Source organism: Panthera uncia, unplaced genomic scaffold, assembly GCF_023721935.1.
Source record: "Panthera uncia isolate 11264 unplaced genomic scaffold, Puncia_PCG_1.0 HiC_scaffold_1054, whole genome shotgun sequence".
NCBI lineage: Eukaryota > Metazoa > Chordata > Mammalia > Carnivora > Felidae > Panthera > Panthera uncia.
In genome coordinates, this window is record NW_026057650.1 from 1 (window position 1) to 17,388 (window position 17,388).

General features: G+C 40.1%; 1 protein-coding gene across 1 annotated transcript; it reads left to right on the top strand.

Moving 5' to 3' along the window:
• Positions 1-99: 99 nt before the first annotated feature.
• Positions 100-17,070, top strand: LOC125916733 (zinc finger protein 512-like; the record flags this gene model as incomplete). Its single annotated transcript, XM_049623033.1, has 9 exons — positions 100-274; positions 922-1,046; positions 1,574-1,660; positions 2,076-2,174; positions 2,787-2,954; positions 6,137-6,331; positions 12,917-13,018; positions 13,956-14,018; positions 15,180-17,070. Coding segments are annotated over 9 exons (1,347 nt in total), but the record flags the coding sequence as incomplete, so codon positions are not given.
• Positions 17,071-17,388: the final 318 nt, after the last annotated feature.

Genomic DNA, 17,388 nt, shown 5'->3' on the forward strand with positions numbered 1-17,388 from the left:
AGAGACAGAGAGAGACAGAGCACAAATGGGGGAGGGGCAGAGAGAGAGGGACCCTGTCATAACTTAAGGGAGACGGTTGGTTGAGGGAGTGGGACATAGGGTGTTGAGAAGAGATGGGAGGAAATTTTGATAGTAACAGATTGGATAGCAAAGGTGATATGTTGGGCTTCAAGTTTCTGTCTTGTGTCAGGGAGGAAGCAACGGCCTAAAACTCAACCTAATCCTAAATCCCAGGCTCGTCGTATTCGGAAGGAACCACCAGCTTACGCAGCAGGTATGTTTTCTGTTGGAAGCTTTGGGGTATCAAGGTCTCGCACTCTGTTTGTTGTTGTTGTTGTTGGTCAAGGAGTGATGTTACAAAGAGTTTCTTTAAGGAGGCAGTTATTAAGGGTATGGGTTTGGAGGCCAGTCAGACCCTCCTTTAAGTTTTGGCTTTTAACTCATTTTCTGGTCTGCCTTCATCTAGTTAACTTCTGCAGGCTTTAGTTACCTTGTTTCTAAATAGGGATAATGAAGGTAGTCAGAATTTTCATGGAGACTAAATGGGGATAAAAACATTTAAGAACATCTTCAGACACACAGGAAACAGGAAATTGGCTGTTATATATCTAAGTATCCCATTATTATATGCTGCTGTGAAAATGTTGCCCATTGTTGGTTATACCTCAGTAAAGCTAGAAAAAAAAATGTTGCCCAGTTCTTTAAGCTGCTGGGCTTTTGAATGGTTCTCAGATGGTTTTCGTCGTGGAGGACTGAGTAGGAGTATCAGAAACTCCTCATTGTCTGAAAAAAAATTACTTCTAGAAAGAGTCTTTTCCCCAGGAAGGAAAAAAAATGATACTTTTACTAAATTCCAGGAATACGTTTTCTGTTTCTAGAGAATTCTGCAAATTATGAAGTGTTTCTTTCTCTGCTTTGTAGGCAGTTTGGAGGAACAATGGTACCTAGAAATCGTGGATAAAGGCAGTGTCTCCTGTCCTACCTGCCAGGCGGTGGGGAGGAAGACCATAGAGGGCTTAAAGAAACACATGGAGACCTGCAAACAGGTTAGAGATTTTGTGGCGTTTCATAAGGGTTATGACCTTTTCCCATACCTCAGACAACTATCGCTGTGTCAGTGTGCTGATTACTGTGGAGAAGCAGCAGCATTGTGTTACAAGGAAAACAGAGGCTTTAGAGTCTGACAGACTTGGGTTTGAATCTTCATTTAGCCACTTACTGGTTGTGTCATTTAGCTTTTTATGTGTGGACCTTGTTTTTCTCATTTATCTTACAAATTATACAAATAATTTTATGTAGTCCCTGAGGGGATAAGAAAGAAATAATACATGCTGAGTGCCCACCCCGTTACTCGGCAAATGTTGGCGCTCAGTAAATGGTAATTCTTACTCCTTTAAAAATGAGTTACTTTTACTTCTTTACCCTTGAGGATGTGACACTGAGGTTGTGGGGTTTTGAGATTCTTTGGGTTTTGGAAATAAAGGAGACACAGACGAGAGCATCCGGGTAGGACTTTGTTACATTCTGTTTCTCTGTTGAACAACCTGACACTGAGCAGTATTTCTTCCTGTAGGAAATGTTTACTTGTCATCACTGTGGGAAACAACTTCGTTCACTGGCAGGGATGAAGTATCACGTGATGGCAAATCATAATAGCTTGGTAAGAGTATCTTCTGTCCTGTATGAGCCTGTGTGTGTTTGGATGTCTTTACTTAGATGAGTGCGGATAACCCAGTGGAGGTGTCTAAGGCTCTGGGGCTTTATAGGGGTGTGAGTAAGAATACCTTTTTGATAGAAGAGTCATGCACATGAAACCTTTGTGGTGGGTATTTGTGTGTTTAGGTTAGCCCCAGAGGTTCGTCTCCTGGAAGATAGAGGCTCTGAGCTCTTATTTGCATTACATTTGCTTCCTTGTCTGTCTAGGAGAAGATGGAGAAAGCCAGGAGTCAGATAACTAAGCTTCATGGGCATCGGCTTAGGTGCTAGTCCAGTCCTTGATTCTCCTATGATACAATTTTTTTCTGTATCTGTCTTTTCCATGAATCATCTGCTTGTTTGCTTGTCTTGCTTTCTAGCCCATTTTGAAGGCTGGAGATGAAATAGACGAACCAAGTGAGAGAGAGCGGCTCCGAACAGTTTTAAAGAGACTGGGAAAGCTCAGGTGCATGCGCGAGGTAAGAGCCCAGGGACAGTGTCTCCTTCTGCCTGGAGTCTTGAATCAATGTCTTTCTGTTATTTTGTTCCATTTCTTCTCTCTTGTAGACCTGGTTCTGTGTCATCTTACAGCGTAAGAGTGGCTCCTGCTTTTCCAGCTGTTTTGAATTCATTAGTAGCTCTTTATTTTTTTTCTCATCTCCACAAACTTATTTCCCCCCTCTTTCCCTTTGTTCAAAGGAGTTTCTTTACCATCCTTTTTTAGTGTGATGAAAAGGATCTTAGTATTCTCACTGTGAGGAGCTTTGCCATTGCTGGGTGTATGATACTGGGGTGGAGTCGAGTCACAGACCAGAGAGGAAGCTCTGCCACAGGGGAGACACACAGATCCAGTTTACTGAATGCCAACTAAACTGATTGACTGTCACGGTTGGTAGTGGACAGGACAGGCGTTCGGCCAGGCACAAGGGCCAAGGAAAGGTTGTGCCAATGGGAAGTGTTGGAGAGGGTCTAGTGATACCAGAGGATCTATTTACGTGAGGTGGTGGTTGAATGCTTTGTGGCTGTTGAGAAATTGAGAAATCATGTCAAAAGATGTAAGATTATAGTTCAGGCCTTTCTCCTGTGTTCAGAGTTGCTCTAGTAGCTTCACCAGCATCATGGGATATCTGTACCATGTCAGAAAATGTGGCAAAGGGGCTGCAGAGCTGGAGGAGATGACCCTGAAATGTCACCACTGTGGAAAGCCATATAAATCGAAGGCTGGACTTGCGTATCACCTGAGGTCAGAGCATGGGCCTGTGAGTACTGATTACTTTCCAGACCCTGTTTGGGGATCTGTTTTTTGGGGACTCCTTACTCCGACATCTTCCCATACATCCGCTGTTCCTTATTTGTATCCCCTTTTAATCTTTGAATGCTTTTGTTTTCCTTTCCTTATTTTTCCTTGGTTCTCTTATTTCTGCCTTTTGAACGTAATTAGGTTAGAGAAATCAAAGTTCAGCGTGTAATCTGTGCAGAAGTAAACTCATTATTATACTTTTAAAGCTTAAGGCATTCCGATTTAGCTAGAAATTTTGTGGAAATTTCTGTCCGGCTGGTTCTTCCATTCCAATTTTTTTGTCTTGATTTTTTTCCCCCTTGATTACATTTCTAGGCTTCCCCCACCTCATGTTTCTTTTTAGAATTCAATTTCAAGGTATAATTTACATATGATAATTAATATTCACCCTTTTAATTTTTTAATTTTTTATTTTTTTTAATGTTTATTTTTTGAGAGCGAAGACAGTATGGGGGGGTGGGCGGAGAGAGAGAGGGAGGCACAGAATCCGAAGCAGGCTCCAGGCTCTGAGCTGTCAGCACAGAGCCTGATGCGGGGCTCAAACCGATGAACTGTGAGATCATGACTTGAGCCGAGGTTGGACGCTTAACCGCCTGAGCCACCTAGGCGCCCCAATATATTCACCCTTTTTAGTGTGCAGTTATGAGTTTTGACAAATACATAGTCATGTAGTCACCAGCACAATCAAGATATAGAACGATTTGACCACTGATTTATTTTCTGTCCCTATAGTTTTGCTTTTTTCACAATGTCCTATAAATGGAGTCATACCATATGTAGCCTTCCTTTTGAGTCTGGCTTCTTTCACTTAGCATAATACATTTGAGACTCATCCATGTGTTGCATGTATCATTAATTTATTTCTTTTTATTTCTGTCTAGGATTCCATTGTATGGATGTTTCACAGTTTCTTTATCCATTCATCAGTTGAAGAACATTTGGGTTGTTCCCATATTTTGGCAATTATGAATAAAGTTACTATAAACATTCACATAAAAGGCTTTTGTGTGAAAATAAATTTTAATTTCTCTTGGGTAAATACTTAGGAATGGGATAGCTAGGTCATATGATAAATGTATGTTTAACTTTATGAGAAACTGCCAAACTCCTTTTCAGTGTGGCTGTACCATTTTGCATTCTCACTAGTAAAATATGAGAATTCCAGTTGCTTTGTATCCTTGTTAGGATTTGCTGTTGTTAATTTCATTTTTTTCTTAGTCCATTCTATTAGGTATGCAGTGGTATTTCACTGAAGTTTAAATTTGCATCTCCCTAGTGACTAATGACATTGACCATCTTTTCATTTGTTTATTGGCAATGTCAGTTGTTAGTGAAGTGTCTTCTTTTTTGAAGTGGCCATTGAAATCCTTTATTATTGGAGTTTTGTTGTCTTACTAGGAAGTTTTGAGGATATTCTGAGTTTTTTATATATTTTGGACAGAAGCCCTTCATCAGATACATGTTTTGCAAATATTTTCTCCCAGTCTATAGTTTGTCTTTTCATTTATTTACAGCGTTCTAAATTTTTTTATAAGTTTATTTATCTTGAGAGGGAGAGAGAGCACCCAAGCAAGGGAGGGGGAGAGGGAGAGAGAGAAGCCCAAGCAGGCTCTGCTTAGTGTGGAGCTTGATGTGGGGCTTGATCTCACAGCTGTGAGATCATGACCTGAGCTGATATCAAGAGTCAGATAGATGCCCAACCGACTGAGACGCCCAGGAACCCCTATAGTGTTTTTCAAAGAGCATAGTTCTTAAGTTCGATTTATCATTTTTTCCTTTTATGGGTAATGCTTTTTTTGTTTTTGTTTCTAATATCTCTTTGCCCAACCCAGTTTTCTTTTCATTTCTTTTTTTTTTTTTTAATGTTTTTATTTATTTTTGAGAGAGACAGAGTGTGAGTGGCGGAGGGGCAGAGAGAGCAAGAGAGGGAGACACAGAATCTGAAACAAGCTCCAGGCTCTGAGCTGTCAGCACAGGGCCAGATACGGGGCTTGAACTCATGAACTGTGAGATCATGAACTGAGCCACCCAGGCACCCCCCAACCCGATTTTCTATTGCTGCTATAAAAAATCACAAGGGGGCCTGGGTGGCTCAGTCGGTTGAGTGTCTGACTTTGGCTCAGGTCATGATCTCACAGTTCTTGGGTTCCAGTGCTGCATCTGAGCTGTCAGCACAGAGCCTGGAGCCTGCTTCTGATTCTGTGTCTTCCTCTCTCTCTGCCCCTTCCCCACTCACACTCTTGTCTCTCTCTCAGAAAATAAGACATTTTAAAAAAATCACCACAGAATTAATGGCCTAAATAACACAACTGTATTGTTTCAGTGTATTAGGCCCGAAGTCCAGGGATAGCACAGCTCAGCTGGCTCCCCTGTGTAGGACCTCACCAGGCTGGCATCAAAGTGTCAGTAGGACTGTTCCTTTTTGGAGGCTCAAGGGGAGAATCTGTTTTGAGGCTCGTTAAAATTAAGACTTGAGTTCCATGCAGTTAGTTGTAGGACCTCATTTCCTTGGTTGCTGTAGGCCGAGAGTTGTTCTCGGGTTCTGAAGGCCATCTATGTTCCCTGGCTTGTGGTCCCTTCCTCTTCAAGTCAGCAGCAGTATCGAGTCTCTCTCACACTCTGAATCTCTCCTGCCTTTTCTTCTGTCACACCTCTCTTACTTAAAGTCAACTGATTCTGGACTTTAATTAGATCTACAAAGTCCTTCACAGCAGCACATAGATTAGCGTTTAATTGAATAACTGATGACTGTAGCCTAGCCAGGGTGACACATCAAAAAACCATTACACCTAGGATTACAAAAATGTCCTCCCTTTGTTTCTTCTAGAAGTTTTATAGTTACATGGTTTACATTTCGTTTTGAGTTAATTTTTATAGGTAGTATGAGGTAGGAATGGGTTGAGGTTCATGTCTTTGCACATGGCTATGTCTTGACCTTTACTTATTAAAATAGAACAGACTTTACTCTAAGAAATTTTTTATATCCGCAAAATACGCATGAAGGTGGTAGAGCTTTATGCTAGTGGTTAGCAAGCCAGTGAAGAGCTTTTGATACTTAGAGCAGGAAGGATAGCCCTTAATCATTGGCTTTGATGGAAGCCACTTCTCAGGCCTGTGTTTTGCTATGTCTCATTCTTGCAGATCTCATTCTTTCCAGAGTCAGGACAGCCAGAGTGCTTAAAGGAGATGAGCCTGGAGCCAAAGAGTGGGGGTCGAGTTCAGAGGCGTTCTGCCAAGATAGCTGTGTACCACCTGCAGGAGCTGGCTTCTGCTGAACTGGCCAAGGAATGGCCTAAGAGGAAGGTGCTTCAGGATTTGGTGCCTGATGACCGGAAGGTAAAGTAGAAACTTGCATTAATTTTGAACCATGTCTGATGTTGTGCTTAGTACATACGGAAAAGTAAATGCACTTGAGTACATGATAAACAGTATGTTGCTTCTTTTTTTTTAAATTAATTAATTAATTTATTTTATTTTTTAAAAAATATATGAAATTTATTGTCAGATTGGTTTCCATACAACACCCAGTGCATCCCAAAAGATGCCCTCTTCAATACCCATCACCCACCCTCCCCTCCCTCCCACCCCCCTTTAGCCCTCAGTTTGTTCTCATTTTTTAAGAGTCTCTTATGCTTTGGCTCTCTCCCACTCTAACCTCTCTTTTTTTTTTTTTCCTTCCCCTCCCCATGGGTTCCTGTTAAGTTTCTCAGGATCCACATAAGAGTGAAAACATGGTATCTGTCTTTCTCTGTATGGCTTATTTCACTTAGCATAACACTTTCCAGTTCCGTCCACCTTGTTACAAAGGGCCATATTTCATTCTTCCTCATTGCCACATAGTACTCCATTGTGTATATAAACTACAATTTCTTTATCAGTATGTTGCTTCTTAATTCTTAGAGATGGAGTATGTCTGATCCAGCTTCAGTGTTTGGATCCATATGGGTCCTAGAGAGACCGTCTGTTTCAGAAGTTCCTTAAGGAACCCTCTTAATTTTGAACTGCTTCTGGAGGGAATCCGAATTCCAGATTCGTCTTTTTTGTTAGTCTTTGTTTCCACTTTGTTAGTTTTTTGTTAGTCTTTTGTTAGTCTCTGTTTCCACTTTGTTAATTTGTATGTAGTAGTTTATATTTAGTTTAGATAAAGGATTTCAGTTTGTTTTTCTAGCAACAGAACTCCTCTCCCCACCCACTTTTTTTTCCCAAATGAAAATTATATAAAACACCAATATGTAGAATAACTTAAAATAGAGTCGCTGGGGTGCCTAGGTGGTTCAGCTGGGTAAGTGTCCAACTTCAGCCAAGGTCATGATCTTGTAGTTTGTGAGCTTGAGTCCCATGTTGGGCTATCTGCTGATAGCTCAGAGCTTGGAGCTGCTTCGGATTCTGTGTCTCATTCTCTCTCTGCCCCTCCCCTGCTCATGCTCTGTCTGTCTCTCTCTCTCTCAAAAATAAATATTAAAAAAAAAATTAAAAATGGAGTTTCTGTATGTAACTAGGGGTAGTGAGCCCAAAACTTTGCCTACTTGGCCTTCTCCTTGATACTTTTATCATTCCTTCCATGGCCCCAAGTGTACTTCTCAGGGTTATAGAATGTAGCTTAGAAGCCTTTGGTTTAAAATAGATCATAGACCAAAGGAACATATTTGGCCAAGAGGAGATAAGGAGTATATGACTATGGGGTAGTCATGGGAAGGGCTTGGGAGGATATACGAGTAAAGATTAAGGTTAGAGCTAAGGACCTATTACTCTCCATGGTATCAAGAAAGATAGTTTAGATTTGGCCTAGGGCTTTGACTCATGAGGGGAATGTCATATATTATAAGAAAATGTCAATTCGTGGAAGTGGATACCTTTTATTTGGTCTAAAAACCAGTCCTACTGGTGTCCAAGGAGTTGGATCCTGTTCTTGAGTATCAGAGCATCCTTTTTTGTTTCAGACTCATTGCTACTTTTTTACTGCCACAGGCTAAAGTATGTGGTTATCTAAATTTCAGTTTAAATGTGAATTTTGTACAGTGGTATGTATCTTATGATATTGTAGTCCGTTTGCTTTCACTGTGTTGATCGGTGTAGGGAATTAGACATAAATATTTGTTAACTGATTGATAAGGTTTGCTAGTCTTATCTAGCAGATACTCTCCTAAAATCATCAGTTTTATAGTTTGACATTGTGTAGGTTAAAGGCGTTATTATTTTGTTTTGTTTTAAACTAAAAATTTAATTGGAATAGATAATATATTCTTGTTCAGAAGTCAAAATGATAATAAACATTGAGATATCTCACTCTCACCCCATCCTTGTTCTAGCCTGTATCCATGGTAGCCATTCTTACCGGTTTCTTGTGTGTCCTTCCAGTGTTTTTTAATGCAAATACAAGCAATATGGTCTAGGAAAAACTCTTGTGTTTTCTTTTACTCACATACTACTACACACTTAACACTTCTGACACCAGATGTGTGGGTTTTTCCCACACAGACTAATTTTCTAACACCATCTGCGTGTCCTACAATTTAATTCAGTCCTGACACTGTTCCAATTTCAGGTGCCAGTCACAAGTCCCAGGTTGTCATCTGTACTTCTGACTGACTGGGCTAAAAATTGGAGTTCCCATGCTCCCCTCCCTGGTTTAGGTAATTTGCTAGCATGGCTCACAGAACTCAGGGCAACGTGTTTACTGGTTTGTTATAAAGGATATAATAAAATCTGCAGATGAACAACCAGATGAAGAAATACAGAGTGAGGTCTAGAAGAGTCCCCAGCATAGGAGCTCCTATCCCTGTGGAGTTGGAGGTGTATCACCCTCTTGGCACATATATATACTCTCTGAACCCCATAATTTTGGGACTTTTATAGAGGCTTCATCACATAGGCATGATTGATTAACTATCCCTAGCCCCTTTCCCTCTCTAGAGAATGGGGAATGTGTCTGAAAGTTCAAAGCTTCTAATCAAGGCTTGGTTTTGCCAGTGGCTAGCCCACCGAGGAGCCCACAGAGTATTACCTCATCAAAACAAAAGATACTCCTATCACCCAGGAAATTCCAAGGGATTTATGAACTCTGTCCAAATACTGGTATTACTCAGAAAATTAGTAGGTGTTTTAGGAACTCTCTATCAGGAACCAGGTTCAGAGACTGAGTATTAGCAGGAACTGAGGGCAGAGACCAATAAATATTTTTTCTTGTTTCACAAATATATATTTCTTTCTTTTAAATGTTTCCATTTATTTTGAGAGAGAGAGCACATAAGCAGGGCAAGGGCAGAGAGAGGGAGAGACAGAATCCAACACAGGACTCGAACTCACAAACCGTGAGACCATGACCTGAGCTGAAATCAAGAGTCAGAAGCTTAACTGACTGAGCCACCAAGACACCCCTATATTCCTTTTTCAAAAATCTTTTTATTTGGAAATAATTTTAGACTTACTGAGTCATTGCAAAATTAGTACAGAGTACAGAGTTCCCATATGCTCTTTACCTGGCTTCCCCTAATGCCAACATCTTACATAACCAATAACATAGGATCCCATCAAGATCTCACATTTAATTCTCTTTACTGAGTCTCCTTGGTCTCTTCCCATCTGTTATCATCCTTCTGGCTTTATTGATCTTTTGTGCTCTTGACACTTTTGAAGAGAACAGGCTCGTTGTTTTGTGGAATATCCCTAATATGGATTTGTCTAGTGTTTGCTCAAGATTAGATTGAAAGTTATATGTTTTTGTCAAGATTACCACTGAAGCAGTGTTTGCCTTTCTCAATGTACCATATTAGGAGGTATATGATGTTGATGTGTCTTTTTTACCAGTGATAACTTTGATCACTTGATTAGGGTGTATTGTCCAGTTTTCTCCAAGGCAAAATTACAGTTTTCCTCTTTGTAATTAGTGAACATTTTGTTGGGATAGTGACACTGTGCAACTACCCTGTGTCTTATCATACCTCTGCCCACTTGCTGTAGCATCCGTCAGTGACTCTTGCCTGCAACAGTTATTATTATGGTTGTTTGCCTAATGATGGTTTGTGTTTCCATTACTTCTTCCATAAATTATTAATTGAAATTCTGTGAGAAAATACGTCCTTTTTTTCTCTTAATCTATTTATATCAGTATGGACTCATGGATATTTTATTGTAGGTGTATAATCCAGTGCTATTATTATTCATTTTTTGGCTCAAATTGTTCCCGATTTGGCCATCAAGAGCTCTTTGCAGTGGGCCCCTGTGCCTTTTTGACATGCTTCTATCATTTTTTTGAGTACTCTTTGACAACATAAGGTGCTGTAGAGTCATCTTGTGCATTCCCTTCCCCCGCCCTGGAATCAACCATTTCTCTAAAGAATGCTGGTTTCTTTTATTGGAGAATATACTTAAAAAACAAGATTTGAATGCTGGGTGTACTCATTCCTGCTGGGGTGTCATTGCTTCTGGGCCCTCTTGGTGGCTAGAACTAGGATATATATGTATGTCTACTCGTAGATGAAAACACACACTCTGTGTTCATTTTTATGTCTGTCTGTATACATATTTAAAGCCATGATACCTTCACTTCCAGTCCAACACCACAAGTTTCATTCTTGCCTTCCTTTGTGCTTATTTGTAACTCCTTTCTCTAACAGTAAGAAAACCTAGCTCTCACTGTTTGTAATATATTTACTTATTTGCTTAGTCCTAATATAACATAAAGTGGTTTTACAATTATTAAGCCATACCCCTGTAAAAACAGGTTTATTAGCTATAGAAGAATATTTGTATATCATTCTTTTCATCTTCAGCCTTACAGTATATAGTCAAAGTACTCTTTTATTTTATTTTTTTAACTTACCTATTTATTTTGAGAGAGGGAGAGAGAGAGAGAGAAAGAGAATTCTAAGCAGGCTCCACACTAACATGAACTGTGAGATCATGACCTGAGCCAAAGTCAGATACGCCACTGACTGAGCCACCCAGGTGTCCCTCAAAGTATTATTTTACGGTTATTTAGATTGGCTTTCTCCCTCGCTCCCTTCATTATGCTTCTCATTTGTAATCCTTAGGTTCATGTGTTACTTTTCTTTACATTTTGAGTTCCCCCTACATCCTGTTTAATTGAAACTAGTCATTTCTCTTGGGGGGTATGTGAAACATTATCATAGTTCTAAAAGTCAGACCCTATACAAAAGGTCATCTTATAGAAGGGGCACTGCCCTCTTCCCAGCTTTCCCATTCTGAATACCCTTTTGTTTCCATCCTGTGCCCACCTTGCTCCCTGCAGAGACCACCACACTCAGTTTCTGCTTTATCCTTCCTGTATTTTTATGAGCTAGATGACCAGATACATGCATATTTTCTTACATCTTTTTCTTTCTCACATAGATACTCTTTTGTAATTTGCTTTACTTCACTTAAAAGTGTATCCTGGAAATCACTCCATATGTGTTCTTAGAGATTATCCTCGTTTCTTTTTTTTATAGCTGCGTAAACATGATAGTTTATTATATGAATATAATAGTTTATGCAAATATTCTCTTATCACTATAAAAGGATTTTAGATGGACCTGTATACCCTAGCTGCAGAAGAGAGGAGGTGCTTATAAATAAAGCCAGCTCTGTGCTCTGATTCCTCTTATAGATTTGGCAGAGTTCCTTTAGGCTGCCTTCCTTATTTCCTCTTACCTCTGGGTTTTGGTTCTGTTTTTCTGTCTCAGAAAGAGCATCAGCTTCTTTTCAGATACTTCCATTTTCCAAGCAGGAGGATTGTTTACTCACTGGAAATACAGCTATTACTTGTGGTGGACTTTGTAAGAACTGTCTCCACAGGTGCTAGCTGTCTCTTTTCTGGACACTATAGTAGTTGTAAGAAGAGACTAACTTAGGAGCACCTGGCTGGCTCAATTGGTGGAGCATGTAACTCTTGATCTTGGGGTTGTGAGTTCGAGCCCCACGTCGGGTTCTAAATAAATAAATAAATAAATAAATAAATAAATCTAAAGAAAAGAGAGAGAGAGACTAACTTGGGTCAAGCATGTGAAGGCAAGTGTGAGGAATAATTTTGCTTGGGCAGTATAAGTAAAAATCATGTGTTCCATCCCCAAGTTCTCTCACATCTTTGTTTTAGGTTGAACCTTAATTTCTTTGTTTGCGTTTTTTTTAAATGTTTATTTTTGAGAGAGAAAATAGAGACAGACAGAGCATGAGCAGGGGAGGGGCAGAGGGAGACAGAAGGGAGACAGAATACAAAGCAGGCTCCAGGCTCTGATGAGCTGTCAGCACAGAGCCTGATACGGGGCTCGAACTCACAAACCACGAGATCACCACCTGAGCCAAAGTCGGATGCTCAATTGACTGAGCCACCCAGGTGCCCCTGAATTTTTTAAATACCAAAAATTAACATGACACCTTTGAAGAAAAAGGAGAAATGCAGATAAGCAGGGAAAAATCATTAAAGCTACTCAAAATTCTACCACCCAGAGAGGACTACTGTTAACATTTTGAGGTATAGCCTTCTAGCTTTTCCCCCATCTACATATATTTCTGTTGCATATGTTGTATATATATGTGTATATATGTACCATATTTATGAGTATATCTATATTTTACAGTACATATTTGTATCTTTGTCTTTTTCGTAATGAGTATTTTAACTGTGTAAATGCTCTGTCACTAGCTTTTTAAAACTGTAGATGAAGTGCTATATCTGAAAGTCTCCTCTCCTGCCCTCTGTTAAAAATCAAAACTATTCTAAGATTAAAAAACAGACAGTTATACTTACCAGTTTCAGATAAATTTGTATTTAAAGGGTCTTACATACTACAATATTTTTGGCACATGAAAATATGTTTGTCAGACTCCAGAATTACATAACCTAAAGAGTTGGGTATGAACCTTTTGGGATATTTTGGTTGGAAGTTGGATTCCTCCAATAAAATATTTCTTGTCTTGTAGTTAAAATATACTCGCCCTGGGCTTCCTACCTTCAGCCAGGAAGTACTACACAAATGGAAGTCAGATATCAAGAAATATCATCGCATTCAGTGCCCTAACCAGGTGGTTCTTTCTCATTCATTTTTTCAGTAAATGTTTATCAAGGTTATCAAACTTCTGTCTCAGTTACTGATTCCTTCATGACAAAGTTATCTGAACCTTAGTGGCTTAAAACATTAGTTATTTTATTTGTTCAGAATTCTGTGAATCAGTAATTCTGGCAGGGCTCAGAGAGCCTTCTCCTGCTAAACATGGCGTCAGCTGGGATCACTCATGGGTTGTATTCAGCTGCAAGCTCAGATGGGATCTGAACGTCCAAGATAGCTTCTGTGCAGCTAATTGAGCTGGGAGCTTCGCTCTCCACATGGCCTCTCTGTCCATGAGGTTGTAGTGGGTTACCAGCAGGGTACATGGCAACTGACTTCTTAGAGTGTTCCAAGAACATGCAGATGAAAGCTGTAGATCTCTCAGGCCTAGCTTCAGAATTTGTTCAGCAATATTTCCATGGCATTCTATTGGTCAAAGGAATCACAGGGTTAACCCAGATTCAAAGGGAGGGTGAATAGACTCCTCTTCTTACAGGGAAGAGTGGCAGAGAATTTCCATTATTTCTTTAATCCACCACAGCTGTATACACAGTACTTTGGGAAGGAGGATATCTACCAGAAACAGGAGACATATTTATACTAAAGAAGGCAGATTTAAAAAAAAAAAAAAAAAAAAAAATCCAACCATGCAATTTTCTGTTTCTCTAAAAGTCAGAGAAAAAGTATCAGGGAAGGGAATATCTTAAGCCCTTCTTTTTTTAAAAAAATACCTTTTCATGGTTTTCCTTTTTCCTTTTGTGGCTTGTGTGTGAATTTTTTTCTGTTTGGTTTGTAGTACAATTTATTGGGCTTCTTCCTCTAAATGTAGGGTTGGTCAGTGTGAACGGCCAGATTGCTAAGAGAAGGATGAGGTTTGGTATAATCTTCACATTATTTCTTCTTCTCTCTTTCAGGGTTGTGAGGCTGTCTACAGTAGTGTATCAGGCCTTAAGGCTCACCTGGGCTCTTGTACCTTGGTTTGTAACTTTCTGAATGCTTTATCTTAATGTGATCTCTCAAACAAAAGTCTGACATGGAAGAGAATTCAGTTTAGGCGAACAGCTAGTCACCCTGTTTACTGTTAAGTTCAGAGGCTTGTTTAGTTTTTTATGTCCTAAAGATTCTTGATCTGGTATTGGATGGGATGTCCTGATATGTCCAAGATATAGAAGAAGCCAACATAGCCTTAAGTCTTATCAATTAAAAAAGTTGGAGGAAAAGTATTATTATTAGTTTTGAGTCTATATCAGGGAGGTAACTTTTTCTACCTGAGCCTGTCCTGCCCTGGACCTGCCCTGTTTATTGGGCCTTAAAATTTCTAGAATCAGTTTACATGTGCTTATCTGGATGATGAAGATCCTCTAATCCCACCTGAATTATATAGCCTCTGGGGATGGGAGGTAGACTCTAGCCCTGGGTGTCAGGCAAACAGATATTCACCTCACTGCATCTTTTCTGTGTTGACCCAGGTGCCCTCTGACTCACAGACATGGGGACTGCTGCCACTTTTTAATTCCATTCAGAAATATCTCCTCACACAAAATTAGCACCGTGGACACTCAGAGCTTCAGGAGGGGAGAGAAATCTCAGTTCAAAGCAGCAAGGGAGTGTAGGCATCCAACCCAGATCTGGCCACAAGTGCTTAGGAGTTTGTCATCATGATCTTAGTTTCTGAGTCCTTAAACTAGGCATTATGGACAATACACCTCTAAATCTGGATTTGCGAGGCACTCTTTGGAGCAGTGGATTATAGCGGGAAGAATTATACATTGGTGCCTCTGGTGAACTTCAGGAGTTTGATCATGTGGGAAGAGGAACCAAGAGAATCTGGAAGTGAAGTGACAGAAACTAGGGAAGATAGAAAAGGGTGATTTGTTACATAATAAAAGTAGGAATACTTTAGGTTGTGTTGAGGGGGTGGGGGTATTATGTACAGAACTATATTAGGATAGATTTCTAGTGGTAATAGTCTGCCTAAATCTGGTTTTCCCAAGTATATTGCTGTATTGGATTTTCTTCCTTCTTACCTTTGCTGAAGGAAAATCCCCTCTTTTCATCTCTAACAATCCCCACACATGGCCCAGGTATGTGTTCCTGAATTTACCAGTAATTCCCTTTTCTTTCTCTCTCAAAAACAGGGAAACTTTGTGGCTGGAAAATACAAGTGTCTTCTGTGTCAAAAAGAATTTGTGTCAGAGAGTGGTGTCAAGTATCACATCAACTCTGTCCACGCCGAGGTGAGGTCCCTGCTTTTCCCATCATGTTTTTGTAATCCTTGGAACCCATACATGTGCCCCAAGAAAGGTGGAATTTGTGTGTTGTGTTGGGCTAGGACTGCCAAGGAAAGTAGCTTGAAAGTGGTTACTGGAGACATTGGAGTTAAAATACTTTGTAAAATTAGATGCATAATTATATTTTCTATGAAAGCATTTGTAGTCAGTATAAGTCTGAGCATCCTTGAGCTCTTCTGAGTCTTTTAAATTCAGTTAAATCAGGCATGTGGGCAGTAGGCTGAGTTTACACCTTTGGAATTCTTGTTTCCTGACGTTCTCCATACTTCCGTTTTCTAGTATTCTAATTAATGTTGTGGAGCAACCTGTTTTTAAGGTTGTTTAAAATACCGCAAAGAGGGGCGCCTGGGTGGCTCAGTCGGTTGGGTGACCGACTTCGGCTCAGGTCATGATTTCACGGTCCGTGAGTTCGAGCCCCTCATCGGGCTCTGTGCTGACAGCTCAGAGCCTAGAGCCTGTTTCAGATTCTGCGTCTCCCTCTCTCTCTGACCCTCCCCCGTTCATGCTGTGTCTCTGTCTCAAAAATAAATAAACGTAAAAAAAAAAAAAAAACCCACAAAGAAACAACTATGAAAGACATTAATGAGACAGCTGGAGTCATTGGAATACGACTCTATTAAATAATCATAATGAGTCAATGTTAATGTTCCCAAATGTGATCATTGTATTGTTTTGCAGGGGAATGCCCTTGTTCTTAGGTAGATATATGCTGAAATTTTTAGGGATGAAATACGCCTGAAAATAAATTGCAAATGGAAGAAGGAAGAAAGGAAAGAGAGGTTAACGATGGTAAATCTAGGGTTCATTGAACTATTAGAACTTTTCTGAAGGTTTGTACATTTTGACAATTAAAAAACAAATTCTGTGTAAAAGTGTTCTAAAGTTCAGGGGTGCCTGGGTGGTTCAGTTGGTTGAGTGTTCGACTTCGGCTTAGGTCATGATCTCGCAGTCTGTGAGTTTGGGCCCCTTGTTGGGCTCTGTGCTGACAGCTTAGAGCCTGGAGCCTGCTTTAGATTCTGTGTCTCCCTCTCTCTCTGCCCCTCCCCTGCTCACGCTCTCTCTCTCTTTCTCTTTCTCTCTCTCAAAAATAAACATTTGAAAGAAAAATTTTTAAAAATGCTTTAAAGTTCAGAAAGCTGAGTCTTTTTTTTCTCTTAGGGCAAGTTTTTAGTAATATAGGTGAGTAGAGAAATTGTTTCCTGTATAATTAAATACCCGTATTGCAAAAGCTAAAGGAGTAGAGTGCATTCTCTTGGAATATCTGACTGCAGAAACTATTGTTGCCTGATAAGGAAAAATAGCAAGCACCTTCAGCTGTTCTCTGCCCTCACATTTAATAGTTTTTAACAATGTGGGCTGTAGTTAGTGTCATCAAATGTGGTTCTTGTTGTTTTACCAGTTTAAGCTTTGGGAGGCCCTTTCCATGTCTGAGATTTCTTCTGGAATGCAGTCCTATCTTTTTTTTATAATAATAGTGTACCTTTTTATGCTTCAGGAAGTACTTAAAAGGTAATTATCTCGAGGTCCCTGGGTGGCTCAGTTGGTTAAGTGCCTGATTGTTGATTTTGGCTCAGGTCATGATCTCATGGTTCCTTAGTTTGAGACCCGTGTCAGGTTCTACACTGACAGCTCAGAGCCTGAAGCCTGTTTCGGATTCTGTGTCCTCCTCTCTCTCTCTGCCTCTTCCCCGCTTGTGTACGTGTTTTCCCTCTGTCTCAAAAATAAATAAATAAACATTTTTTTTTTAATTTTTTTTTCAACGTTTTTTTATTTATTTTTGGGACAGAGAGAGACAGAGCATGAACGGGGGAGGGGCAGAGAGAGAGGGAGACACAGAATCGGAAACAGGCTCCAGGCTCCGAGCCATCAGCCCAGAGCCTGACGCGGGGCTCGAACTCACGGACCGCGAGATCGTGACCTGGCTGAAGCCGGACGCTTAACCGACTGCGCCACCCAGGCGCCCCTATAAACATTAAAAAAAAAAAATTATCTCCTGACAAAATCTGGCCTTTATGTAGTTAACCATTTTTCTCCAGTTTCCTCTTAAAAAGTTGGA